Source organism: Anastrepha ludens, chromosome 3, assembly GCF_028408465.1.
Source record: "Anastrepha ludens isolate Willacy chromosome 3, idAnaLude1.1, whole genome shotgun sequence".
Classification (NCBI taxonomy): domain Eukaryota; kingdom Metazoa; phylum Arthropoda; class Insecta; order Diptera; family Tephritidae; genus Anastrepha; species Anastrepha ludens.
In genome coordinates, this window is record NC_071499.1 from 27,465,889 (window position 1) to 27,493,770 (window position 27,882).

At 37.8% G+C, this 27,882-nt stretch overlaps 1 protein-coding gene across 2 annotated transcripts; it reads right to left on the reverse strand.

The window, feature by feature from the left end:
* Positions 1-878: 878 nt before the first annotated feature.
* Positions 879-27,540, reverse strand: LOC128857239 (transmembrane protein 68). 2 transcript variants are annotated; one of them, XM_054092892.1, is made up of 5 exons: positions 27,363-27,540; positions 26,880-27,281; positions 26,652-26,790; positions 1,977-2,643; positions 879-1,914 (listed from the first exon to the last, which is right to left on the reverse strand). In XM_054092892.1, exons 2-5 carry the CDS (start codon positions 26,923-26,925, stop codon positions 1,798-1,800), a joined length of 969 nt encoding a protein of 322 aa, XP_053948867.1. In that variant the 5' UTR covers positions 26,926-27,281; positions 27,363-27,540; the 3' UTR covers positions 879-1,797. The 2 variants fall into 2 exon arrangements, with proteins under 2 accessions (XP_053948867.1, XP_053948866.1); XM_054092891.1 differs by having other exon boundaries at positions 26,880-27,297.
* Positions 27,541-27,882: the final 342 nt, after the last annotated feature.

The following is a 27,882-nucleotide window of genomic DNA, read 5'->3' on the forward strand; positions in this document are numbered from 1 at the left end:
TACGGCCCTCTTTGAACGATTTGTACCACTGGAAAACACGTGCACGCGATAGAACAGAGTCCCCATAGGTTGTCTGCAACATTTTTAAGGCGTCTGAAGCCGAAATTTTGTTGGAATAACAAACTTTCAAACAAATTTTTTGATCAACTTGAATTTCCATTGTTAAATTCGAAGAACACACTCGAGCTAGACTTGTTTACAGTAGCACAGAAAACAAACTATGTGACATATCACGCTGAAATTTGCCATGTAAGCTTATAACAGTCCTACTAAAAAACAAAAAATTTATTTTTGCCATATGTCATCCGCGGACCGTTTTATTGATAAAGTCTCGTTCATATTTGAGCAGAAGTAAATAGTGTAACTAACATGACTTTCTTTTATATATATAGATAGAGGATTTACATTCCTAGCATTTTTGCATTGCTAAATGGACTCTTGTTGTGAACTTATTTATTTTTAAAGCAACCTAGTAAGTACTTCCGCAACCTATATTTGAAAGGCATTGGACTCAGATTGTCAAAATTTCCATCTTCCACACGCATTGCCCCAACAAGAATCGCTGTGATATCCTGATTTAAGCCACATATCAGGGTGTACTCCATATTGTTTTAGTCCTGGACGTATCGAGCAAGTTCTTGCTCATAACACATCCTTTTGAAAATGAAATGCTTTTCTTATAAATTTTACTCTTCCTCCACTTTTACTCAAAATTTCTAGAGTAGCAACCCAGTGCCTTGCTAAGGGAGCCGATTTGTCAAGAGGAAACGAGAAAGCTGGTTACTGAGCAAACCTTATATTATTGAATCATGCGCTACTGCTACTACCTATTCAATGCCCCCTGACCTTTAAATCTTCAATAAAAAAATGTTTTCTTTTTTATTTCCTTTTTAAATTTTTAATTTTCACACGCCATTTAATTCCACAATAAATAAAGAATACATTTTTCATACAACACAATACATATTTTCATAATTCTAATCATTTACTCACACAAGTATTTGAATACCGTTATTTTAATGCATACATAGTAAAATGTATTCAATACAAAGGAGAAGTATGTGTACACAGAGTATCTAAACATATTCTTGGAATACTGTTTTGCTATGAAATTTAATTATTATTATTTTTTTTTTTAATAGATGAAAAATTAAGTCTATGACTTTAATAATTAGATTATTTATAAACAATTTGTTTCAGTTTACTCGCAAAAATCTTCCCATTACAACCAGAATCTACAGAAACATAGTTTCATTCATTTCATTATAAAAATATAAATGCAAAATATCAAACAAAAGCCCACTGAGCACTTGGATTTATGCTATAATCTAAGTGTTGTAATATTTATTAATAAATTAATAAAAATTGTTTAGCACTACGCACTTGGAGCTTAACACAAAGCATTCTTAAGTACACTTACGGCTAGGCAGGCAATCTCATGGAAACTTTGCTCCAATTCAAGTGCCGTCTTGCAAAATGGATGCGTGGTGATAGTGAAGGAATTTCATAATTCTATTATAATAATAATGATAATAATATGTTTTGATCTTACTTGGTTTTTAGTTTTCGGTTTTTATCAACTATTGTAAACTTTTTTGTTTGTTTTTTGTTCGTTTTGAAAGCAAAACTCTCGAGATAAACGCACACTAAACTATTTGTATAGTTAGCAGAAAGTCTTTTGCGTTTCCCTCCCCTCAAAAGAAATGAAATACGAAAAATTAACACAGTACAGTATCTAGAGTTTTTTCAACGCCAGCTGCTGAACGGGAACACCCACATTCCACGACCATTTGCAACTCATTCGGACGCTTTTCTTTTGCTACGAAATGGTGGCAAGCGATCGAGCAGCGCATGAAATATGCTGCCAGGTATGCGTTGGTGCTTATTTATCAACTCCTCCAATGCTGCGGCCACCTACAAAAAGCAACAAACCAAAAAATTAAGTGTAACTGTAAACTACTCGGCTGCTTACTTACCTTCAATTGCAGCTCCTCTGGCGTCAGCGTACCATCGTATGGTATCGGCCGACCAACAAATGTGCGAAATTTCACCGGAAACCCACCGTAAATCGGATAGACGGGTATGCGCACCGCATTGTAGAGTTTCAGGAAGAATTTGCGAAAAATGCCCAACTGTCGAAAGCCTTCGCGTAGATTCTGCGTGAAGCACGGAATAATCGGCACCTTCGCCTCCAGCGCGACTTTCGCGAAACCCACGCGATTGCGCCACAGCAACTCGTAGTATTGATCGCCGAATTGTGCCTCATACACGCCACCCGGCGAAATGGCCAGCAAATTGCCCTCCTTCAAAATGCTAACGCACGACTGCACTGTGCCGGGACTGATGTGAAATGCCTCGGATATTGTACCCCAGCCGGGCAACTTGAATAGAAATCTATCGCCGATGGAGTATATGAGTCGATCTTTTTGCAATATTATGCGCGAATTTAGGTAGTACATGTCAATGGGTATGGCCCCATGATAGTAGACAATCAATGCCGGTTCCGTCTCTGGTATATTCTCCATGCCGATTACTTCGTAGCCATGGTAAATGCGCGCGTGTGCATCCCACAAGGCGGCGACTAATTTCCGACCAAATTCCCAGAATTTGCGATCCGTACGCACAGCGCGCATGATTACCTCTCTGAAAAGATAGAAGAGTGTGTAGAAATTAAATATTCTCTCAGAGCTAACAAAGCGTTAAGAAAACTATTTTTTATGATACTCAACATTAATAGGGTACTTTTATTTTCAAAATAATACAAAGGCAAGCGTAAAAGATGGACCATTGAAATGTGTGAGAGAAGCCAGAAAACGCCGGCTTCACTTCATCATCAGCAGTAAATTTCCTTCTTTAATTAAAAAAACAAAAATGATAATATTAATAACCCCTATAAGGTTATAAATTTCGAAGTCATATTTGTTTACAGCAGCCATCCATAAGAAGGGGGATCCTGCAATCTGTGCCAATTACCGCGGGATTAGTCTTCTAAATATCGCCTATAATGTTCTTGCGAGCGTATTGTGTGAAAGGCTCACCATCAACCAACTGATTGGACCTTATAAGAGTGGCTTTAGACCTGGAAAATCCGCCATCGATCAGATATTCACAATACGCCAAGTCTTAGAAAAGACCCATGAAAGGAGAATCGACACACACCATCTTTTCGTCGACTTCAAAGCTGCATTCGGCAGTACGAAAAGGAGTTTCCTGTATGCCGCGATGTCTGAATTTGGTATCCGCACAAAACTAATACGGCTATGCAGGATGACGTTGCTTAACACCGGCAGCGCCGTCAGAATTCGGAAGGACCTCTCCGAGCCGTTTAATACCAAAGGAGGTTTCAGACAGGGTGACTCGCTGTCGTGTGACTTATTTAGCCTGATGTTGCAGAGGATCGTGTGAGCCGCAGAACTTAGTAACTCAGGCACAATATTTTATAAGAACGCACAATTGCTGGCGTATGCCGATGATATTGACATCATCGGCCTTAACAACCGCGCTGTTAGTTCTGCCTTCTCCAAACTGGCTAAAGAGGCAAAGCGAATGGGTCTGGTGGTGAACAAGGACAAAACGAAGTACCTCCTGTCTTCAAGTAAACAGTCGGCGTACTCGCGTATCCTCACCCACGTCACTGTTGACAGCTATGATTTCGAGGTTGTAAAAGACTTCGTTTATTTAGGAACCAGCATTAACACCGATAACAATGTCAGCCTTGAAATCCAACGTAGAATTTCTCTTGCCAACAAGTGCCGCTTTGAACTAAGTAGGCAATAGAGTAGTTCAGCCCAAACTAACACTCTACAAGGCTCTCATCATGTCCGTACTAACGTAAGGCGCCGAAGCTTGGACGATGACAACATCCGATGAAGCCACGCTTGGAGTGTTTGAGAGAAAGATTCTACGCAAGATTTTTGGACCTTTGCTCGTTGGCGACGGTGGATATCGCAGACGATGGAACGATGAGCTGTATGAGCTTTACGACGAAAAAGACATAGCGCAGCGAATAAAGATCCAGCGGCTACGTTGGCTGAGTCATGTCGTCCGAATGGATACAAACAGTCCGGCTCTGAAAGTATTCGTTGCGGTACCAGCTGGTGGCAGCAGAGGAAGAAGAAGGCCTCCTCTGCGTTAGAAAGTTCATGTGCAGAAGTACTTGGCTGCACTTGGTGTGTTCAACTGGCGCCGGTTAGCACGAGAAAGAAACGACTGACGCGCTTTTTTAAACTCGGCCAAAATCACGTAAGCGGTTATCGCGCCAATTAAGAAGAAGAAGAAATACCAATGAAAATGCTAAAGTTCCCTTCTCTTGCGTCCCCACGTCAGTCGGTTCTACGTAGCCGGAACGAGCCGGATTTATATCCAGCCAAGGACTGTCACTTCAGTAGCATTCCCCCTATATATGTATATGGGGAATATTTATGCTGCTAAAACAACAACAACCCCAACTCTTGAGAAGAAACTCAAGGAGTATACCTTGAACTGGTATATAGACGGCGCTGGATAGGATAATTTTGCAATAATAGGCACACCGCACGATACTAATCACCCATTCACATGCCCTCTTAAACTAACTCACCCAACAACCCTCTCTCTCTGGACCCAACCGGTCGAATCAGCACGTTTCCTGGGCCTACCATTAAATGAGTCAGACGATGACGATCGGTGACAACATTGCACTAGCAGAGCTTAGTAAACCGCTACAACAACAACATAATTCTAATTCATACATAATTCAACACAATCATATTCCAGCCGGAAGTGTATGTCATCTGCCTATGCGCATTTTGAGCGACAGTCAAAGCCCTGCTCTCAAAGCCCTGTCATCTTTTGCGTTCAAGTTCTCCTTAGTCCATAGAAAGATTAAACTTATTAAGAACATGCAATCGTATTCGGTTCATATGGGGTCTGGGTAATAAGGGCATGTTCGGTAACGATGTGGTGGATGCAGCGAGACTAGGGAAGCTGCAGCCACGAAAAGCACAATACCTGAGTTTCTCCTGGCTATGAGGCAACATACCATGAAGGAAGCTCAAAGGTGAAACGCTAAGGCTATGAAAGTTGGCACCATGCTGTGGGGCTCAGGCAAAACCATTACCGGAAGGGTATAATTCCTAAGCGCAAACTGATCATTGCAGACTGCGCAGTAATCTACATATGCTCAGGATCTGGTCTAACGACTCTTATCGATTCTGCGACCTATCTCCAGACACCCCATTACTCTTGCTTTTCGACTGCAATGCCATATCGAGGATAAAAAGTAAACATCTGGGCTTAGAACTGCAGATTTGGTTGTAGCCCCAAATTGTTAACTGGAGCCTTGCTTTCACCAGATTCAATTGAATATTTTTTGGCCAGGTGCTTAAAAATGGCTAATTTATATTCTCCAACCCAGTACTTGATTTATTAAAGAACCTGGGAAGATTGATTTCGGGCAACGAAACAAACCTCCATTTCATGGTTTCCTTATCCCCTTTGAGATATTTTAAAACCTAAAGCATGGAACATTTAAGTATATCTCATTACAGCACAGATCTTATGACGAGGAATTTTATTAAAGAACAATAATTTTTCTACCCCTCTTGGCAAAAGCTATTTTCGAAGGTAATCAGACTTTCTATGACAATATTTCAACCTCGCAGGTGCAGTGAGTAAAATTCCTAAATAGGCTAAAAAATTTTGATTATTTGGCCAACATACAAAAGAAAATCTTTACACCGCAACTAACTTAATTTGTCAATTCTTCTACGTTGTATCTAACACAAAGTAAGCTTTGAGGAGGATTCACATATTTCCATAGTTTTTGCACTTTTCAGCCGAAATATCTCGAAAACTTGACGTGCTGGAAAGGTAAGTATTCATTCGATAGAACTCACTTTTGAAGGTGAACGATCGCGAAACCAGTCGTGAATTGGAGGAAAACATGAAATGCAATCATAAAAGGATTATCAATCACCTTCATTCAATAGGATTTACCGAAAAATTGGGAGCCTGTGTGCCTAACGAGCTCAACGAAAAAAACAAAGAAAATCGCCTTCGAATTACTTCTCAGCATCTCACCCGTCATCGAGCAACACGCGGTCATAAACGGCGCTCTTTTACCGAATTGTCCCGGGAGATGAGAAATAGTGCCTGTATATCAATATGAAACAAAGAAAGGAGTGGGTGGCTCCAGAAGATACGCCAAAGCCGAATCTTCAACCAAAGAAGATCATGTGTTTGGTCGCACTGGGAGGGTGTCGTGCACTGGGAAATACTTAAAAAGAATGCCACGGTCAACAAGGAGCTCTACATTGCCCAGTTACACCGCGTAAATGAGGCTATTCGACTGAAAAGACCTGATCGACGTGGTCAAACCATACTCTTTCACGTCAATGCTTGGCCCCATGTTGCATTAGTTGTCAAAGCCGCACTCCAAGAGCTCGAATGGGAGATCCTTCAACATCCGTCGTATTTAGAGGACCTTGCACCGACCGATTACCATCTTTTTCGCTCCCTGTCAAAACATATGAAGAGATTTACCATCGATAACAAAGAGGTCCTTAAAAACTAACTCAACAACTTCTTCGACACCAGACCAGGCGATTTTTGGCGGGACGGCATCAACAAATTGGTCGAGAGGTGGGAAGAGGTTGAAAACAGCAACGGCGAATATATAATTGATTGACTTATTGATATAATATAGTTGATGTTTTTTATTCAAATAAAAGTCTTCGGTAAAAACGCTACGAACTTATTCCCCAACCCAATACATTTGGCGCTTACAACCTTTATTGGATATTTGGCCGACCTTGTATTCCTATTTGCGTCCTGATATTGTTCCATAGAAATAGACGGGCCTACAGTTTTAGATCGACTCCGAACGCCAGATGGTTTTTATGAGGAGCTTTTTCATGGCAGAAATACACTCGGAGATTTGTCATTGCCTGCCGAGGGGCGAACACGGGCACTTCCGAGTGGTAGGTAGATTGGTATGGTTGCCCAAGGAATGAGCACACTTGGACGAAGAAAAATGGATTCGTCCTTTGTGGTAGTCACGCACCAACCCATTCGGATTCAGTTCGTCAAAAGTCTACAGAAAAGTGTTGCCTGGTTCTTGGTTCAAAATTTGTATCGGTCTGTAAAATTCTTAATAAATTTTTTTTAAAACGGCTGTAGTGGGAAATGTCGTAGAATTTATTTCGACGCTATTCGTCATATAAGGCAAAATAAAATGTCGAAATCGCATGTACCGTTAATCTGTCGACAACAGTTGCTCAGCACTAAAAGTTATCGATTACTTTAAATCACATAAATAAATTGAAACGTTATAAAATTGTTTTTATTGCCCTCCTGCTAATCAACTTGCGTAATTTAAGTTATTTCAAAAAGTGCAAAATAGTTAATCTGGCGCAAAAATTAGTTCTTAATAACATTGATTTAACAGCATTTTTTTATAGCAATGCTCAGTCTAATTGAGAATCGGCGCATTGTCGTACAAGCATTAGTAATAAAATTATTTATAAGAAGTATCATTTAGGCAAATACGCCATAACTGATAATAAACAAATGAAATATTACGTATGAAGGTGGACGATACAACAACTATAGTAAATTCAAAATACGCAATTGGCGTGGATTTCTAGCAAATGAAAAGTGGTGTTGAAATATTGATGACTAATAATTTAAATTTGCTTTGGAGACTTCGAGCCGGCAACACAAATCATATGAACTGAAGTTTTGGTGCACTAGTAAAAAAAGGGGAAAGAGTGTTGGCAATTGAGAGACAAATTGTATACTTTTACACTAAGCGCACTTCAAAGTTGAGGAAGGGGAACGACGGTGGGAAACTGTTAGCAATTTAACATTAGTTGAAGTTCTCCCAGTAGTGCAATATTTACCTTCAAAATGGTATTTACTAAACTTTTTAACTTTTGCACATTTCTCGAAGTACTGCGTTTATGCACCAGCTCACACATCACATCTTGTTCGCGATTATTTGAACAAAAATAATGGTAATATCGTTCCGCAAGCACCGTATTCGCCTGATATGGCTCCATGTGACTTTTTCCTGTTTCCCAAGCTCAAGTTGCCGCTCCGTGGAAAGCATTTTGAGACAATTGAAGTCATAAAAGAGAATTCGAAGAACACACTCGAGCTTGACTTGTTTACAGTAGCACAGAAAACAAACTATGTGACATATCACGCTGAAATTTGCCATGTAAGCTTATAACAGTCCTACCAAAAAACAAAAAATTTATTTTTGCCATATGTCATCCGCGGACCGTTTTATTGAAAACGTCTCGTTCATATTTGAGCAGAAGGTATGTACTGTCAGCGTCAAAAGAAAGTGTACACCACATTTAAGGCACCTTTCTGGTCTAGAGACGTGAAAATTGAAGGCGTTGAAAATTGAAGAAAAACAATCAGTACGAGTATAATTGAAAATCGTTTTTATTTATTAAATCAATTCTTTATTTACAAAAAAAAATTTTTTTTTCAATGACAATAATAAAAAAAATTGCTTCCCCTGACGCAACACATGCCACTGGCGTAACTGATTGGGCTGCTCAGGTACGTCTGAAAACAAAATTCGGTCGATTATTCATACAAAAAATGATTTTTTCACGCTCTCGCTCTTAAAAAAAAAATAGAAAAATTTATTATAAAATTATAATTCCGCGAATTAAACTCAAATCAATCGGTTCAGTACTTTTTGAGAAATTACCAACGCCAACACGGAAAAAATATCAGGTCAGTCTATAAGTTCGTGCGTATTTTACCCATAATTTCACTTTTGTACGATTTTTGCATACAAAAAATTTTTCGCGGAATATAACGGAGGAACTATTTATATTTTCTTTGATATATTGTGCATTCAGCAAGTGATTTTAATCGCGGATAGAAAGAAGCACGTGTTGTTAAAAAATAAAATGGAATCTTCGAACGTGTATAAGAGGCATATTTTGTATTTTTTTTATAAAAGTGGTAAAAATGGAACAACTGCTGCTGCGGAAATAAACACTGTTCACGGAGAGGATACCGTGAGTGTAAGCACTGCGCAAAAGTGGTTTTCAAAATTCCGAAGTGATAACCGCGACGTGGAGGATGCCCCGCGCGCTGGTCGTCCTGAAGTCTTTAACTCCGACGTCTTGCTCGAACTCGCGGAAGCTGAGCCAAATTTGACAGTGGATATGATAGCTCAGAGGTCAAATTCATCGCATGGAATAGTTCACAGGCACCTGATTCAGTTGGGAAAGCTTTCAAAGCTGGTGAAATGGGTTCGGCATAGACTTTCCGTCGCCAACCTTCAGCAGAAAGTGAATGTGTGTTGTCAGCTGCTGCAACGGCTTGAAAATGAAAGCTTTTTGAACCGTATCGTTACTGGTGAGGAAAAATGGGTCCTTTACAATAATCCTGTTCGCAAACTCCAATGGTTAGATAAAGATGAAACACCAGAACCGACCCCTAGAGATGGTTTTCACCCCAAGAAGATTCTTCTGTCTATTTGGTGGGTTATGGCCTATATTGTTTATTATGAACTTCTGGAACCAATCCAGACGATAACTACTGATTATTATTCCCATCAGCTATCAAACCTGAATGGGGCACTTAAAAAAAATCGACCGTCTTTAGTGGATAGACGCAAAGTTTTGTTTCACCACGACAACGCAAGACCTCATACCGCAAGGCAAACATTAGGCAAGCTGAACGAACATGGATGGGAGCTTATGCTGCATCCACCATACTCTCCGGATATTGCACCTTGTGATTATCACCTTTTCCGTGGACTTCAATCCCATATGAGTAACAAGAACTACTCCTCAAAAGAAGCTATAAAAAGGGATATCGAAGCGTATTTTGGCTCCAAGGAAAAACAATTTTTTGAGCAGGGAATTAAAAATGTGCCTAAACGTTGGGAAGACATTGTAAATAATGAAGTAAAATAAATTATTGATGAATAAATACTTTAACAATCTTTTTTATTAATTTTAAAACCACCTTTAAAAAACGCGCGAACTTATGGACTGACCTGATACTACAAAAAGAACCATACAAGATTTCGGAATTTGTGTAATATTTCAAAATTTTCACTCAGAATTTTTAGCAAAATTTCGGGTATGCAGTTTTATAGATTGTTAAATTTTGGTATAATAATTTGCAAGTTTCAAGTAGTTCGAAAATCACGTTGATTTTTGACAATTTTTTCTGCTGACGGTGCTGCGGTGTTTTCTTTCACATAAAAAAATGTGGAGTAGGCGTTAAATGGAGAAAATGCACAACACCGCGACCAAAAAAAATCTCAAAAATTAGTGAGTCTTTTGACCTAAAATATGGACACGAAAAAAGTTGGTCGTACAGAAAGCGTTATAACATCAAATTCATATAAGCTATTAAAACCAATTTTATTTTATTATCTTTTTCATTAAGTGTACAATGTTAAACAAAAAACACATATAAATTCTCTTTGTTGTAAACAAAATGTCTCCTTTAATCAGGCGATGGAGATTAGTTTTCGTTACGGCATCTGCCGCTCTCTGCCAATTCATTTTAAACTGCTGCTCATTCTCAATTTCTATTTTCGTTTTCAGCAATTTCTTTCTTATAATTGCAAAATATTTTCTAATATAGTAGGTCGCTATTGTGGACAGTTTGATGGGTTGTTGTCCTTTTGAACAATATTTACTCCGTGATTTTCATACCAGTTCATGGCAAGACGGCTATAATGGCACGATGTTAAATTGGACCAGATTAGAACTGAGCCTTTTTACGTTGTTTTATGAATGGCAGCAAACGTTTTTGCAAACACTCCTTCATATAAATTTCTTGATTTTTAGTGCCCATAGTAGAGTTGGGTTTCGGGAATTTCCCGACGGGAATTCTCGAGAAATTCTCGATATTTTTCCATCCCGAATCTCGAGAATTGAAATTTTTAGCATTTCGGGAAATCCCGAATCTCGAGAATGTTTCAAGATTTCTCGAGAAATCTATTTTTTTTTTTTAAATTTTTGTTGTCAAATATTAAGAGAAAAAACAATTCTTTCAAAAGTAAAAGAATACACATACATATGATTAATACCTGGAAACACCAAACTGTAACGGCCATTATGTTACAAAGAATCGCACACTACATACTGTTTCTCAGAATCACATACAATTCACACCATAGTTTCAATTGCTATGTGAAAAGCCACAGCAGTATAACTGTTTCATTTGTTTGTTTGTTTTTTTTTTTTTTTTGTTTTAGGGTGACTACAGAGTAAATGCTAGATGCGTTGCTATGCTATGTCGAGGGAAAGCACTGTAACATCAAGCTAATGAAGTTTAGTTTTATGTGTCTCTTATATGTAGCAGCAGTTAAGCAATTAGAAACGCTTTGAAAATAGTCAAGCAATTTCAATTTGTTCGCAGACTGCACAGACGACGTTTGTAAATTTATTTTTTGTAGTGAGCGGGTGCATTTCATTTTGTGGTACCTGATTAAGTATAAATTATACACCGTATAATAAAATATTTTGTGGTCCAAATATTACTTATTTTTAAGTTTTGAATCGACGTATCGTTGACTGTGAGTACCGGTTAGTTCTTCCTTTAAAAAACAAAATTTAAAACAAATTTTGAATTTTTAGCATTAAAAATCATGAGTTCAGAATACGAATACGACCAAGTGTGGCAGCTTTTCAAGCGATTTGACGACGAAGCAAAATGTTTGAAATGCAAGTCATCGTCAACATCTGGACTTCACCGTCACATGGAGAGGATACACAACATGAAGCTAAGGGAACATGGGGTTCCAAAAGAACAGCCACCAGCCAAGAAGACCCGAACTCTTCACAACTTTTTCAATACTTCTTCCTCGCCTGAATCGCTTGAACAAATTGTTGCAAAATTGGCTGCAAAAGATGGAATTCCAATAAACGCGATAACAAAAAGTGAGTTCATTCGTAATAGTATCAGCCGCTTAGGATTTCATCTTCCAAAGTGTCACAAAGCTGTTCTGGGTTTGGTTATGAAGTACTTCACGAAAATAAAAAGCGATTTGAAGATCAAAATTGAAAATTTTAAATCTGCACAGCGTAAGTTCAGCTTGAGCATCGACGAGTGGACAAGCGTGCGCAACCGACGTTACATGAACATCCATATATATTATGACGATGGACAATCTGACAACCTTGGCCTGGTTCGCATTCAGGAATCATGTCCCGCTGAAAAAGTATATGAGCTCGTAAATGCAAAGCTTTCAGACTTCAATATAAAACTACAGTCCGACATCGTGGCTATTACAAGTGATGGTGCCAGTGTCATGATCGAATTTGGGAGACTATCACCAGCGCATCAACAGATTTGCTACAAACACGGCATACATTTGGCGGTCATGGAGGTAATGTACCAGAAACGAAAAGTCGCAAACAGGATATACGATAGTGACGTAAGCGATGGAGACGATTCGGATGATAGAGGCTCCGATGAAAATGAAAACAATGCAGCCAGTACTTCATTTTCCGACATTAATGCGGAAAACGCTTCCGATGACGAGGACGACAATATCGTATTTGTTGCTGACAAGACGGTCACTATAAAGTCTGCATTTGAAATAGTAAAAAAGGTTCGCAAGATAGTTTTGAAATTCAAGAACTCGCCTGTACGGAATGCCATCTTGCAGAATTATGTTAAAGAGGTCGAGAAGAAAGAGCTTTTTTTGCTGTTGGATTGCAAAACACGTTGGAATAGCCTGGAAACTATGCTGGCCAGATACATTTGCATCAGCAAGCATGTTCGTAAGGCGCTCGACACTCTTAATTTAAATTTTATGGCCACTACTGGCGCAGAAGAAAAGTATTTCGAGGATATCATAAATGATCTTAAACCTATACGTGTTGCTGTAGAAGCACTTAGTCGCCAAAATGTGAACTTACTTGCTGCGGATTCTATTCTCAAATTTTTGTTCACAAAATTGGAGAATCAGCACACCGAATTGGGCAATGAATTCTTATCCAGCCTAAAAAAAAACTTAACAGCTCGTAGATCTAGCCGTTTGTTATCGGCCTTTAAATATTTACACGATCCAGTTAACAGCTCTAGTGACAAATCTGAATTTTTCCACACCTGTTCTAAAACAGAATTAATAAAAGAAGCCGAAAACTACTTGGTTCGTCTATTTTCTACGAGCATTCAAGAAGACCAAGCAGTGTCTAGTTCTGACGATGATGACGTATTTGCAACCAACAACGTCGATGAAGAAGATATGGCGAAACCGCTTGAAAAATACGTTCAGCAATGCTCAAAACCGAAAGCAGACATTGCGCAACATGCGGCGAACCAGATGTTTTCGTCGCTTAGAAATGAGCTAAAACTATATGAAAAAACTGGAGAGAAAACACAAAATGTTGAAAGACTGATCGGGGCTTTTAACACTGTTAAGCCAACATCGACTCAAAATGGGAGGAATTTTTCTACAGCGGGTAATTTTGTGTCCAAAAAGCGTACGCGATTGTCAGACAAAGCCATTGACAGTCTGTGTTTTTTAAAACACCATTTTGGGAAATAATGTTTACAATCACTTTTTTCCCCTATTTTAATAAGTATAATCTTGAATTTTTTTTGTTTTGAATTTTTTTGTAATTATTTTTGTTTCACTTTTTTGTTTGCAATAATTGAAATAGTAAGTATTGTAATATTTTCAAATATTTTTTTATGTAATTTATACTTTAATAAAAATAATATTTTATGAAATTCATTGCTCTTACACTGGTTTTAGATTTTTTTTTTTTTAATTTTTTGGAATTTTTCCCGAATTTTCGAGAATTCTCGAGAAATCTCAAAAATTATTTTCGGGAAATCCCGCATCTCGAGAATTGAAATTTTCGTTATTTCGGGAAATCCCGATTCTCGAGATTGGGATTTTCTCGGGAAATACCCAACTCTAGCCCATAGTAATGGGCGTTTTGCTTTTCATACTGCACTGGCAGATTGCTTGCCAAACCAAATATTTTTTAGGAAACTTGTCCAACATTTTTAGTTTAAAGACACCTGGGACTCCTCTTCTCTGCTTAAAGTCTACTTTGACGTAGAAAAGAAGTGAGAACCAAAATGCTTAAAACTTTGTCCTGCGAGAGCGGGGCAGCTAAGAAGCAGGTGCTGAGATGATTCCACCTCATCCTCCATGCAGATGACGCAGAAAGGACTCGAAGTAATTCCGAGTCCGACGGCATGTATACCCCTCGTGAGGATACCCACAAAATTTGAGAGCTGAGATTTTGTCATCCTCCGATCTAAACGTGACCAGAAGGATTTCGCGACTTTACATGTTCGTGTACAAGGGGATCCTGATCCCCTCTTTTCGCAGGCCCACTACCTTACAGATCCCTTGTCTGTCCAGCTCGTCGGCTTCGCAGTATTTATGGATGTATTGACTGCATAATTTTCGCGCAAGTACTGTATTTTATCACTCTTATTGTGTTTATCATTTCGATTGGGTGCTACGTCTTTTTTTTTTTTTTGAACGTAAACTTTCATTTTTGCGTACTTTTTAGACCTAACCTTTCGCCCTATAGACGCGTTTTGCAGCCCTTCGAAGGTTTTTTCGAAATAATGGCACCACACTTCCTTGGCTTTTGACTGCGACAAAAATTCTTTTTCTTCCACTTTCAGGCCTTTGTTCAACCGACAAGGTTTCATTAAACTTTTTTAACACATAAGTTTCCATACTTTTCGGGCAATTTTAAGATTTTGCTTTGGATTTGTGCGTCAAATGACCATTTTCTTGCCTTTTGCGCGCAATTTTCTGCGCAAGCTCACACTTAGTCGAACACATTTTGAAGAATTCGTAGAAGATACAAAAAGTGAATAAGGCAAATTAATAATGACAACTAACACTACGAATATGTGTACTTATTTTGTATTTACAGTTCATTTTACGCAAGTGATGAGTAAACACAAGCGACTAGTTTCTTTCGTGCTCATTGAAACTTGCACTTTACTATACTAAAATTTAATGAGCTACAAAATTGGTTACATGAAATTTTTTCAGAAATTCTGATTAACGTGAAAATGTGATGAAAATTTGCTGAATTTTTGTACAAAATTAATTAAAATGAAAAAATAAATAAATAGTCAAAACTTGTCAATAAAGGGTGGTTAAATTTCAAGGCCCGTATTGAATGTGAACCACACTTAAAGGTCAAGTTTTTTTCTGCATTTCATTTGACATTTTTCAGTTTCAGACTAACTCAATTTGAAACACGGAAAGATATACAATCGAGCAACGCGTTAAAGTTATTCAGGCTTATTATGACAATGGGCGTTCAAATCAAAGTGCATATCGCGCACTTCCTGATTTTTTCGGTCAAATTAATCGTCCAAATGGGTGTCTGTAGGAGATGTGAAAACACCAGTGCATGCTCGTACAACTCGTACTGCGGAAAATATTGCTGCTGTTCGCGATAGTGTGGTTGAAGAGCCGTCCATCTCAACTCGTCGTCGTGCCCAACAATTGCACCTCTCACGCTCGTCGTTGATGAACATTATGCATAAAGGCTTGCATTTAAACACTTACAAGGTGCAATTGACTCAAGAACTAAAGCCTCTTGACCATTTCAAGCGTCGTCAATGGTCAGAATGGTGGCAGGAAATGGCAACAGTGAATGACCAATTTTCGAAGAAAATCATCTTCAGTGATGAGGCACATTTTCACCTCAGTGGATTCGTCAATAAGCAGAATTGCCGCATTTGGGCGAATGATAATCCAAGAGTGATTGTCGAAAAACCAATGCACCCACAAAGAGTGACTGTTTGATGTGGTTTATGGGCCGGCGGCATCATTTATTTATTTATAATTGGCGCGTACACCCTTTTTGGGTGTTTGGCCGAGCTCTTCCTCCTCCACAAATGGAGGGACCTACAGTTTCAAGCCGACTCCGAACGGCAGATATTTTTATGAGAAGCTTTTTCATGGCAGAATTACACTCGGAGGTTTGCCATTGCCTGCCGAGGGGCGACCGCTATTAGAAAAATGTTTTTCTTAATTTTGGTGGTTTACCGAGATTCGAACCAACGTTCTCTCTGTGAATTCCGAATGAAGGTCACGCACCAACCCATTCGGCTACGGCGGCATCATTGGGCCGTATTTTTTCCAAAGTGAGGCCGGTCAAGCAGTTACTGTGAATAGTGTTCGCTATCGTGAGATGATAACGAACTTTTTATGGCCCGAATTGGAAGATATGGATGTGGACGATATGTGGTTTCAACAGGACGGTGTCATTTGTCACACAGCTAACGAAACAATGGCTCTTTTGCGCGAAAAATTTGATGACCGAATAATCTCACGTCGCGGCGATGTCAATTGGCCGCCAATATCATGTGATTTGGCACCGTTGGACTTCTTTCTTTGGGGTTATTTGGAAGAAAAGGTATACGTCGATAAGCCAGCAACAATTCACGAGCTAAAGGATGAGATAATTCGGCACATTAACGGCATAGAACCTCAATTATGCCTTAGCGTCATCGGATGGAGGTGTGCCATTTGGCCGATATTTTGTTCCATACGTATTTGAGCCATACCAATATTATCATAATAAAGATAAATGACAATAATTTCCTAAAAAAATTGTATTTTATTCAAAATCAACACCGGCCCTTAAAACTTAACCACCCTGGTGTACATTTTCTTTTGACGTAGACTGTAGATAAGTAATTGTTTTAAACCGCGATTATCATAGAAGCAAAACGTAAACGTAAAAAATAAGTTATTTTTTTATTCTTTTTTAAGCCTATTCACTTAGCTATGCATACATACATTTATGTATTTACATTTACATATGTATATGTACGTATGTATGTACGTATGAGGCGTATATTTGCATGACCGCACTGAAGGTCGCACAGCAATACATAGTACAATTTAACTCGAGGAATTATTGAGTAAAGGGTTAACAAACGGCACATTTTAAATAGACGACGAAAAAGTACTGCTGTACAGAAACAGGGTTTTCAAAATAGAGTACAAAAATGGGTGAGAAGGATTTAATTGATTTGAATAAAATGTTATAATAATTAAACAATGGTAAACAACGATTAAATTAATAAAACAAACATTTTTTATGTTTACCTTTGCCGATATGCCAATTGAAATAGATTTGAAATCATTGAATCATGAATTGAATCAATAAACTGAATGAGCGGCGTATCGGCATTAAAGCTCCTATTATCTGTTCAATAAGCTTTACAACTTCACTATTACTACATTTTTATTTACATATGTAAATATTACGCTATTATAAAATTAACCTTGATGGAAGATTGGAACGCACATATCAAAAATAATTAGTGTAAGCGTTAATATAGGCGATAGAGAACAGATGTTCAGAAGAGAGCAATTAGATTATATTTGTTGGTGTATGTTTCATTCTATGAATACAAGTATTAATAGATTTGTTAAAGGAAACAAATGATTTGTAGCAATCGTTACAAATTATCAAGTTTTGGTGTTCACGTATCCAAAATACTTGCAAAGTAGGGGAAAGTGGGAGAGTAAAATGACATTTCATTTTGAGGGGAAGTTGCAAGTTTTGACTGGATATGTTTTTACTTGTATGAAATTGTATGTGAGAAAAACAGCTGATCTCAAAGTAAAAATAAACGCGAATTGAATCAAAGTTATACAAAAAGTTTAAATGAAGAGTTGATAAAAATGGCAAATATAAGTAAATATATTTTTATCTAAAATCTATCTTATAAAGTTTAATTGAAGTCATATATTAAATAGGCATGTACTTCTGAACCACATCCTCCAGTCATCGCCGCTGCAGTTTCCGAAATACAAATCGAAAGCATTGAAGGTATCTTTTGCATTTTTTACTTGTACTTCTTGGTTATTAATTATTTTGGCAATATATTAATAGGACTATGAATAAGTTCGTGCGGTTTTTTTTCGAAATTTGAAACTTTATTGACGTAAAATGGTTACAAATTTAATATTCAAAATATTGTCCATCGCTTACTACTACTTTTTCCCATCTTTCTGGCAATTCACGGATTCCCTTTGTGAAAAATTCGGTCGGTTTTGCCGCAATCCACGAATCGATCCATTTTTTGACTTCATCGTAATTACGGAAGTGCTGGTCAGCCAGGCCATGTTGCATCGATCGGAAGAGATAGTAATCGGATGACGCAAGGTCTGGACTATACAGCGGGTGGGGTAGGACATCCCATTTGAGCGTTTCTAAGTATGTTTTGACCACTTGTGCAACATGTGGCCGAGCATTGTCATGTTGCAAAATAACTTTGTCGTGTCTATCGGCGTATTGCGGCCGTTTTTCTCGCAGTGCTCGGCTCAAACGCATCAATTGTCGTCGGTAGACATCCCCCGTAATCGTTTCATTCGGTTTCAGTAGCTCATAATACACAACACCCAGCTGGTCCCACCAGATACACAGCATAACCTTCAGGCCATGAATATTCTGCGCCGACGTCGATGTTGAAGCATGGCCAGGGTATCCATACGTTGCCCGACGTTTTGGATTGTCGTAATGGACCCACTTTTCATCGCCAGTCACAATTCGATGCAAAAAACCCTTTCTTTTGTGCCGTTGAAGCAGTTGTTCGCATGCCATAAAACGGCGTTCAACGTCTCTTGGCTTCAATTCATACGGCACCCAATGGCCTACCTTTCGGATCATTCCCATGGCTTTTAAACGTTTGGAAATGGTTGATTGATCAACTCCCAAAGTTTTTGCAACCTCTTCTTGCGTTTGAGCCGGATCTTGATCGAGCAATTCCTCCAATTCGGTATCCATGAACTTTGGCGGCGCACCCTCGCGTTCTTCGTCTTCCAAGCCAAAATCACCACTTTTAAAGCGTGCAAACCACTTCTGGCACGTTCGCTCAGATAGAGCATGCTCACCATAAACTTCCACCAAGATACGATGACTTTCGGCTGCTTTTTTCTTCATATTAAAATAATGAAGAAGAATTCCCCGCAAAAACACATTATTTGGCACGAAATTCGACATTTTCAAGTGTGGTAAAAATATTGTTGTTTACGCTTCAAATAAAAAACTTATACCGACGTTTGTGCCTTACGACAGTAGCTCTCCAATGAATGTTTGGAAATGTGGATCGATGGAATAATAATCAAGTTACGCCATCTGTTGTAAAACCGCACGAACTTATAAATAGACCTATTATATCAGGTCAGTCCATAAGTTCGTGCGTTGTTTAAAGGTGGTTTTAAAATTAATAAAAAAGATGTTTAAAGTATTTATTAATCAATAATATATTTTCTTTCATTATTTACAATGTCTTCCCAACGTTTAGGCAAATTTTTATATTAATTAAATGCTCAAAAAATTTCTTGTGCTTGGGGTCAAAATACGCTTCGATATCTCTTTTTATAGCTTCTTTTGAGGAGTAGTTCTTGTTACTCATATGGGATTGAAGTCCACGGAGAAGGTGATAATCACAAGGTCCAATATCCGGAGAGTATGGTGGATGCGGCATTAGCTCCCATCGGAACTCGTTCAGCTTGCCTAGTGTTTGCCTTGCGGTATGAGGTCTTGCGTTGTCGTGGTGAAACAAAACTTTGGGTCTATTCACTGTAGACGGTCGATTTTTTCAAAGTGCTGATGGGAATAATAATCAGCAGTTATCGTCTGGTTTGGTTTCAGAAGTTCATAATAAACAATACCGGCCATATCTCACCAAATAGACAGGAGAATCTTCTTGGGGTGAAGGCCATCTCTAGGGGTCGGTTCTGCTGTTTCATCTTTATCTAACCATTGGCGTTTGCGAACAGGATTATTGTAAAGGACCCATTTTTCATGACCAGTAACCATACGGCTCAAAAAAACTTTCATTTTCAAGCCGTTGCAGCAGCTGAGAACACACATTCACTCTCTGCTGAAGGTTAGCGACGGAAAGTATATGCGGAACCCATTTTCCCAGCTTTGAAACCTTTCCCAACTGAACCAGGTGCCTGTGATGAATTTAATCTCTGAGCTATCATATCGACTGTCAAATTTGGCTCAGCTTCCACGAGTTCACGCAAGGCGTCGGAGTTACAGACTTCAGGACGAACAGCGCGCAGGGCATCCTCCACGTCGCAGTTACCACTTCGGAATTTTGAAAACCACTTTTACGCAGTCCTTGCACTCACGGTATCCTCTCCGTGAACAGTGTTTATTTCTGCAGCAGCAGTTGTTGCATTTTTACCACTTTTATAAAAAAATACAAAATATGCCTCTTATACACGTTCGAAGATTCCATTTTATTTTTTAACAACACGTGCTTCTTTCTATCTATCTTCTTCTATCTTCTATCACTTTATATTAGGGGTGTACGAATTCCATTCGATTCGAATCGAATCGAATCCTAGGAGTCGAATATCGAATAGTTCGAAATATTCGAATAGTTCGGAATTTCCGAATAGTTTGAAATATTCGAGTATTTCGAGCGATTTGAATTATCCGAAGAAATAAAATCCTAAACAGGTTATTCTATTATAGTAATTCTATCAACAAATATATTTAAATATTTTATCAACAAATATATTTTCACACATATTCACTAAAGTAATACATGATCAGTAGCTGTGGATACTATTCACAGACTTGATAATTCTAGTCCTTGGAGTCCGGGACAAAGTTAGGACTCCAAGTATAGTTGCCATCAACCACCAAATAGTTCGTTGATAGTGGCTGTAGATACACTTGTCATGTAAAATAATACTATATGTTTGGAAAAGCCAATTGCATTCGGCATTTTTTTGATATGAAATTAATGGTATTTTATTCATGAACTTTAGTATTATTTTTTCCTTTCCTAAGCAGATATATATAGCTTCCAAGTATAAACTTGAATGTACACTCATTAAAATTAGAAAACAGGTTTAAGAACAATACTGTAGTGGAGAATTGTAATATGCATAAGAGATTAGTGATTAACCATTCATCTAAGATAGAAATCATTTCATGTGTCGATCGATACGTACGATTAGAAGAATCGATATCATTTAAAAACCTATATCAAGTTATTTAAAACTACTAATTCTATAAAAATAATGATATCCTAACCGAAGATTAAACAATGAACTTTAAGCCATGTTAATTTTGCTTTTATTAGACCTGAAATCTTCAGAAAAATCGTTTAAAAAAATAAAAAAAAGCATGCTCTCAGTTAAATATTCGAATTATCTGAATTATTTAAACTATTCGAATTATTCGAATAGTTCGAACTATTTTAACCATTCGAATAATTCGAATAGTTCGAACTATTCGAATAGTTCGAACCATTCGAATATTTGAGTCGAATCTCGGATCGAATAATTCGGTTCGATTCGCTTCGAATAGTTCGAAATTTCGAATATTCGCACACCCCTACTTTATATATCAAAGAAAATATAAATAGTTCCATTATATTCCGCGAATAATTTTTTGTATGCAAAAATCGTACAAAAGTGAAATTATGGGTAAAATACGCACGAACTTATGGACTGACTTGATATATACATACATACATGCATACACGGAGTCAACAAAAAAAAAATTAAGAAACCGGTTAAAATGTTCTTCATCTGGCAGCCTATCAAGCAGCCAGACCAGAGCAGTATTTTCCAAGCGGAAGTTTTTGCTGTGGGGAAAGCCCCGGAGCTAGCCTACACAAGAACAGGAAAGAACTCAATAATTATTATATATGTACATGGACAGTCCAGCAGCAATAAAAGCAATTAGCTCATATTGTGTTAAGTCCAAAAATGTTCAACGGAGCAGGAAGGCCATAGAAAGGCTAGCCGCAAACAGTGCGCTGCATATCAATTAGGTACCTGGTCACAAAGATATTATGGGAAATAGTAGATGAGATAGCAAAAAGTGCTGCTAGACTACCATTTGAACCAGAGAACAACATACTAAACCGCTAAATGCAATATGCAACGAAATGGAGGACTACATGAAAAAAGCGAGTGGAAGCTAGGTGGACTAAGCTGACCACATGCAAAACAGCAAAATGTGTAGAACTAACGACAAAAAACTGACTCAATTCGTACTTACGCTCTCGAGGAGAGACTGCAGAGCTATCATAGGTATGCTGACAGGTCATAATCTATCGGCTGCACATGCGTACAAGATAGGAATTACTAACACGGACAAATGCAGGAAATGCAGAGGGGATGTTGAGGAAACTTTATAACACCTTTTGTGCGTTTGTCCGGCATTATTAAAAACGCGTTTAAAATGCCTGGGAGCCCTACCGTTTGAGGGTCTGGAGGACGTCTCAAAAGCGGATCTCTCAGCTCTGCTTAGATTCGCCAAAAGCGTTGACATCCTACATGTTGTCTGCTTTCAGTATTCATAGAGGTCAGTCTCCAACTGGTATCGCTAGGACCAAAAGGTCTATGCGTGGTTTAATGCCAAACAGGCTAACCTAACCTGACAGCGATGATGAAATAGAACAAATTATTGTGGAATTATTAAATAAAATAATTTGATGCTAAGCTCGTTATTTTGCTTTTTTTTTAATGAATACGAGGTAGCTCAACGGAAAGAAATTTGTGATTTTTCCCGCCAACAATGTAATCAGCTGTTCATAAAACCTGCAAATTGTTACTGGTTTTGCGTTCATGTACTTTTTTTATTATATTTTTTTCTCTTTGCGAGCGAATTCTCGGAAAATAAGTTACTGGATAATTTTTACATGAACAGACCTAATAATTTATGTGTGTGTTATAATTACATACATACAGTTGCGGTCAGAATCTTAGTAGGGCTTATGGCTCATTATATTTGAGTGGCCACGTTTTTTTTTTTATCACAACCATTTTTCGCCATTAACTGTAAAATCCATTAAATTAAGAAGTCCGCTTCAAGTTATGCAATCACTTATTAAACCTAACCTGTTGGTTTCGTTAATTTTGCATGAAATTTTAGTTGCAACGCTTTTTTTGTCAGTCAAAATCTTAGTACTGCGTGAAAAAGTGTGTGAGAAATTAATATTATCGAGACTATCTTTGTGAAAATTAAAAAAAAAACCGTGCGATAAGTTTATTTAATTGATATTCTGTAGCTAATGGCCAAATTTTTATTTTTCCTCATTCAGCAATGTCCAGAAGGAAAAATTGCACACCCGAGAAAAGCGCCCTTATAAAAAAATTGATTGCTGATTGAAAAACTTATGTGGAAATGCAAAATATCATTGGTTGCTCACCACCAACAATGGTACGTAATGCCATCAAGTACAAACGAAGTGGCAAAAAGTGTGGATGAAAGCTAGCAATGTCGGCAAGAGAAGTTAAGTCTATCGTCAGATACTCAAAGCAGTTTTCATTTGCGCCTGCTACTGAGATAAAAGATGCCTTAAAAGTGTCTTCGAGCGTGGAGACTGTTCGTCGGCGTTTGCGTGAGCACGATCTGGGTGCTCACTACTGAAGCACCAAGAAAAGTACCGTTGTTGACAAAAACGCATGCAGAAAAGAGACTTCGATTGGCCAAAGAACAAATAAATTGGCCTTCGACCAAATGGCGCAACATTTTATGGTCGGACGAGTCGAAGATTGTTTCTGTATGGTGGAAAGGGATCGCGCCAATATGTAAGACGACCGACCACCTAACACCGAATACCAGCCAAAGTATACAACAAAAACAATAAAGCATGGTGGTTCTAGCATTATGGTCTGGGCATGCTTTTCTTGGCTAGGCGTGGGACCCATTCATTGGGTTAAGGAAATGATGACTGGCACTTCATATGTTGATATACTCAAGGACATCATGTTGCAATATACCAAAGACGAAATGCCGCTTGTTTGGCTTGTTGCGGCAAGACAACGACCCCCAAAACATGGTCGCCACAGTCACCAGACATAAATTTGTGGGTTGATGTCAAGGAGGCAATAGCCCAACGCAAGCCAACATCTAGCACGCAACTATGGGAAGCTGTAAAGAGCGCATGGGAGTCGATTTCGATTGAAAGATGCCAAAAACTTGTTAACTCAATGCAACGCCGTTGTACTGCAATTCTAAAGAATAAGGGACATGCAGCAAAATACTAATTTAAATACTAAACAAAACCCCATGTAAAAATAAAAATAAAATCACCATCATATAAAAGTTTTCTCAAAATTTTTCTAACAATTTGTTACACTACTAAGTTTTTGACCGCTCAAAATTCGCTGCAGTTTTTCTAAATATAATTTTACTTTACTGAAATAAGATAAACGTTGGACTTTTTCTTGGGATTTGTTTTGTTTGACATTTGGGCTTTTTTGACCTATTCCATTTTACGTTTGTGCACTATTAAGATTTTGACCGCAGCTGTATATATATTTTACAAATATTTTATTAGTGGCTCACCGCTTTTCGACCTGACAAAGGTTTGCACATCAAAAAGGAAAAGGTGATGTTTTATAAATGTTTTATGCCGTACATAAAGTAAACAATAATACATATGCATACATACACACATACTAAACATGTGTAGATGCTATTATTATTATAAAAAATAGCACAAGTGCTAATTATTAAATGAGTTTCATTTTTAAATAGCTATTATTATAAAATAAAACAACATTCTTTAAAAGCTTGTAATTTATTGCCAACTAATGCGTTTGTTACTAAAAATGTGCGATAAAAAAGAGAATGTAGTAATAAACACACCATCATTGCTTTCAGTAATATAGTACGAGGAATTGTTTTAGCCACACTCGATTAGACGAGTAGACGTTGTTTTTGTTTACTATATAATTTTTCGATAAAATAATTGTATGTACACACTTGTAACTGGTGTACATTTGTGTGTGTATGTATGTATGTACTTTAAGTTGTTTTTTTATTTATTTATTTTTTTTTTTGTTTTAATTTTGCCATTTTTGTAAGAACTTTGCCTTCTGACCAAAAACCAAGTCAGCGTACTTCCTATTTTATTTTGACACAAAGTAAAAACAAAACACTTGGATAGCCATTCGGCAAAGTCTACGTGTATGTAATTGCACATGTGTGTGTATCTACCATACATATACACAAATAAAAGTTTAAATATATGTATGTTATTTGTGATGAAATCAAGTTTTTTAAGGTTATATGGTCGGGCACATGCACTCAAAATATCAGCGAAACGACTAAACTGCTTTTTGACGGGATTTTCAATGCCTGATAGCGGAATATTCAAATCCTATTACAAACTACTTTTTCAACTGGAAAACCTTAACTGTTAGGCTTAAACTGATAAGTTTAAATTGCTAGAATTAAATGATTAACCAGAGATGGATATTTAGCCAAAAGCATACATATCTCTCACAGGCATTTCGGGAGCAAATACAATACCAACGATGCATTCATTCTAATGGCAGCCGGTTCTTCGTTACCGGAATGACTCGGGGGTTTTTCCCCGACTAAGGGCTGTCTCCTCAGTAAACTATGTAGCCCTGTCTAGTGCACCATGACACCTCAACCTACGTAACAGCGATGCATTCATTCTAATGACAGCCGGTTCTTCGTTACCGGAATGACTCGGGGGTTTTTTCCCCACCAAGGGCTGTCTCCCCAGTAAACTATGTAGCCCTGTCTAGTGCACCGTGCCACCTCAACCTACGTACCAGCGATGCATTAGCAATGTAATTCATTTCGATTCAACGAGAATATGCAAAAATAAATGCATTTTTATGAACGTGGAAGGAATTTGTAGTTCCTTGTAATTCTCAAGATATACATAATATATGATGCTACTCAATGTGCGTCTGCCCCTGATTCTCTTTGGGAACATAAATCTTCCACGATTATCTAAAGAACTAAATACAAGTAGCCCGCTATAAAAACGTATTTTGATACATGGAATTAGCAATTAGCCCACCAAAGTTACTAAACAAAACTGTTTTCTTATCACTAAAAGACTGCGGCCACCGTAGCCGAATGGGTTGGTGCGCGACTATGGTTCAGAATTCAGAGAGAACGTAGGTTCGAATCTCGGTGAAACACCAAAATGAAGAAAAAGTTGTTTCTAATAGCGGTCGCCCCTCGGCAGGCATTGCCAAACCTCCAAGTGTATTTCTGTCATGAAAAAGGGAATAAAAGACTGTGAAATAAATCTGACGAATTCGTGTTTTGCGGACGGTCAGTACACAGATTTACACATTGCACATTGTGGAAGAATGAAAATAAAACTTAGATTTTTGCCGAGGTTTTGCAGAATTTTAAATTATTTTTATCTACGAAGCCCGTTTTCATCTATGAATAATTAATCTAAGATAGATATATGCATTGATTTAGCTACCGGTTGAGCATCAATTGCTAGTGAAAAAAGGTTGTCTGTAGTAGCTCTCATTTAAAGACGTTACATGCCCGAAGTAAGTATCGAACTGTCGGCCGATATGCCACGCGTTAGCACACACTGCCGGCCATATAGTCTCGCTAATTGACGACTGTTAGTTATGCAACTTTGAAGTCGAAGTATTCACTGTTTCACCACCGACAATAAGCAGAAAGGGACTCAATAGCTCATTAATATAACTGTACAAATAAAAATATTTTTTTACCCGTATATCATTTTTTGTTGGAGTATATTTGTGCACTCATTGCAAAAAATGCTTAGTAACCGAGCTAGAAATGCTTAAGTCGACACTTCAATAGTCATCACAAGCGACAGGTTTCTTGGTAGTAAACTACTATGCTAATTCCAATTAAAAATCTTACCTGTGCAATTTGTAAATAAAAAGCATCACAAATGATATGTAAATGAGTGCCACGAAGACCAATGGGAGTAGGAATGTTACAATCAACGGCCAAAGTAAACGGTAGAGCCATAATGAGTAGTCCAAGTCGATATAAGTAGCTAAATGACGAATTTAAAACAAATAAATGAAAGTTTGTTTGGATATACATATGTATGCATCTATGTATGCAAAGAAATTTTCAACTCACATAGGAAGTCCTGTAGACTTCTTGTCAAGTCTTGCAAGTAATCCATAGCGCGTTTGTATATTGCTGCCTTCAAACGTTACTTATAAGCCGCAACACAACAACAAAGAAGCAGGGAATGATGACCCGCGTCTACGTATGAGTCAACAAAACAAAAGCTATCCACTGTATACAGGCCGTAAGAGGCACAGTTGAGCCATTTACGTCCCGAGTACTTTGTAGTGCTTTGCTACACAGTTCCAAATCCCGCCAAGGTGTCAGCTTACAGCTAAATAAGCGTTGCTTTTTTATTTATCCAATAACTTTTTGCTTTTTTTCTGCTATTCTGACCCTATTTTCACTTTGAACTTGGCGTTGTTGGACTTTTAATTACTTTCTTTTTTCTTCTCGCTGTCGCGTAATTTCCTGCATTTATTACTTACTTTATGATTGTCAATATATGTATATTATATATATATTTTTTTTTTCACTTTATGAAACAAATACCTTTCGCTTCATAACTATTTTACCAATTTCTTTTCCTTTTACTTCCTCTTTCCCTTTTCATTATCATACTTTTTGCTGCAGAAATGATTGTTTACTCTTCTTTTTATTCAATCGTAACAAGAAAATTAAACATCAATGACGAAAGGCAAAACACCGACTGAATGCAAAAACAAACGCAAATGCCAGCTGTTTTACAAGCAGTGCTGTGCTTCATTGTGTCTTAACTAAAGGCAGCCACACAAAATGAAGTGGCAAAAAGATCATATTGAACATGACAAAATTTAATACAAAATAAAATTTCAGAGTTGAGTTTACATAATTGTGGTTACCAACAGTTCATATAGTCCGGGAGTTAGGGGTCGATTTTGGACTGGGTTTTTATACCGTTAAATTCTTAACTATACTTGTGATTTAGCTGTCATGAATAACGAAAGTGAACGTCAGCTGGCGCACCCGCGGTTGGTGTGATTGTAGGAGAGCACGAAACGTGTCGAAAAAACTTTCTACCATCTCATTTTAT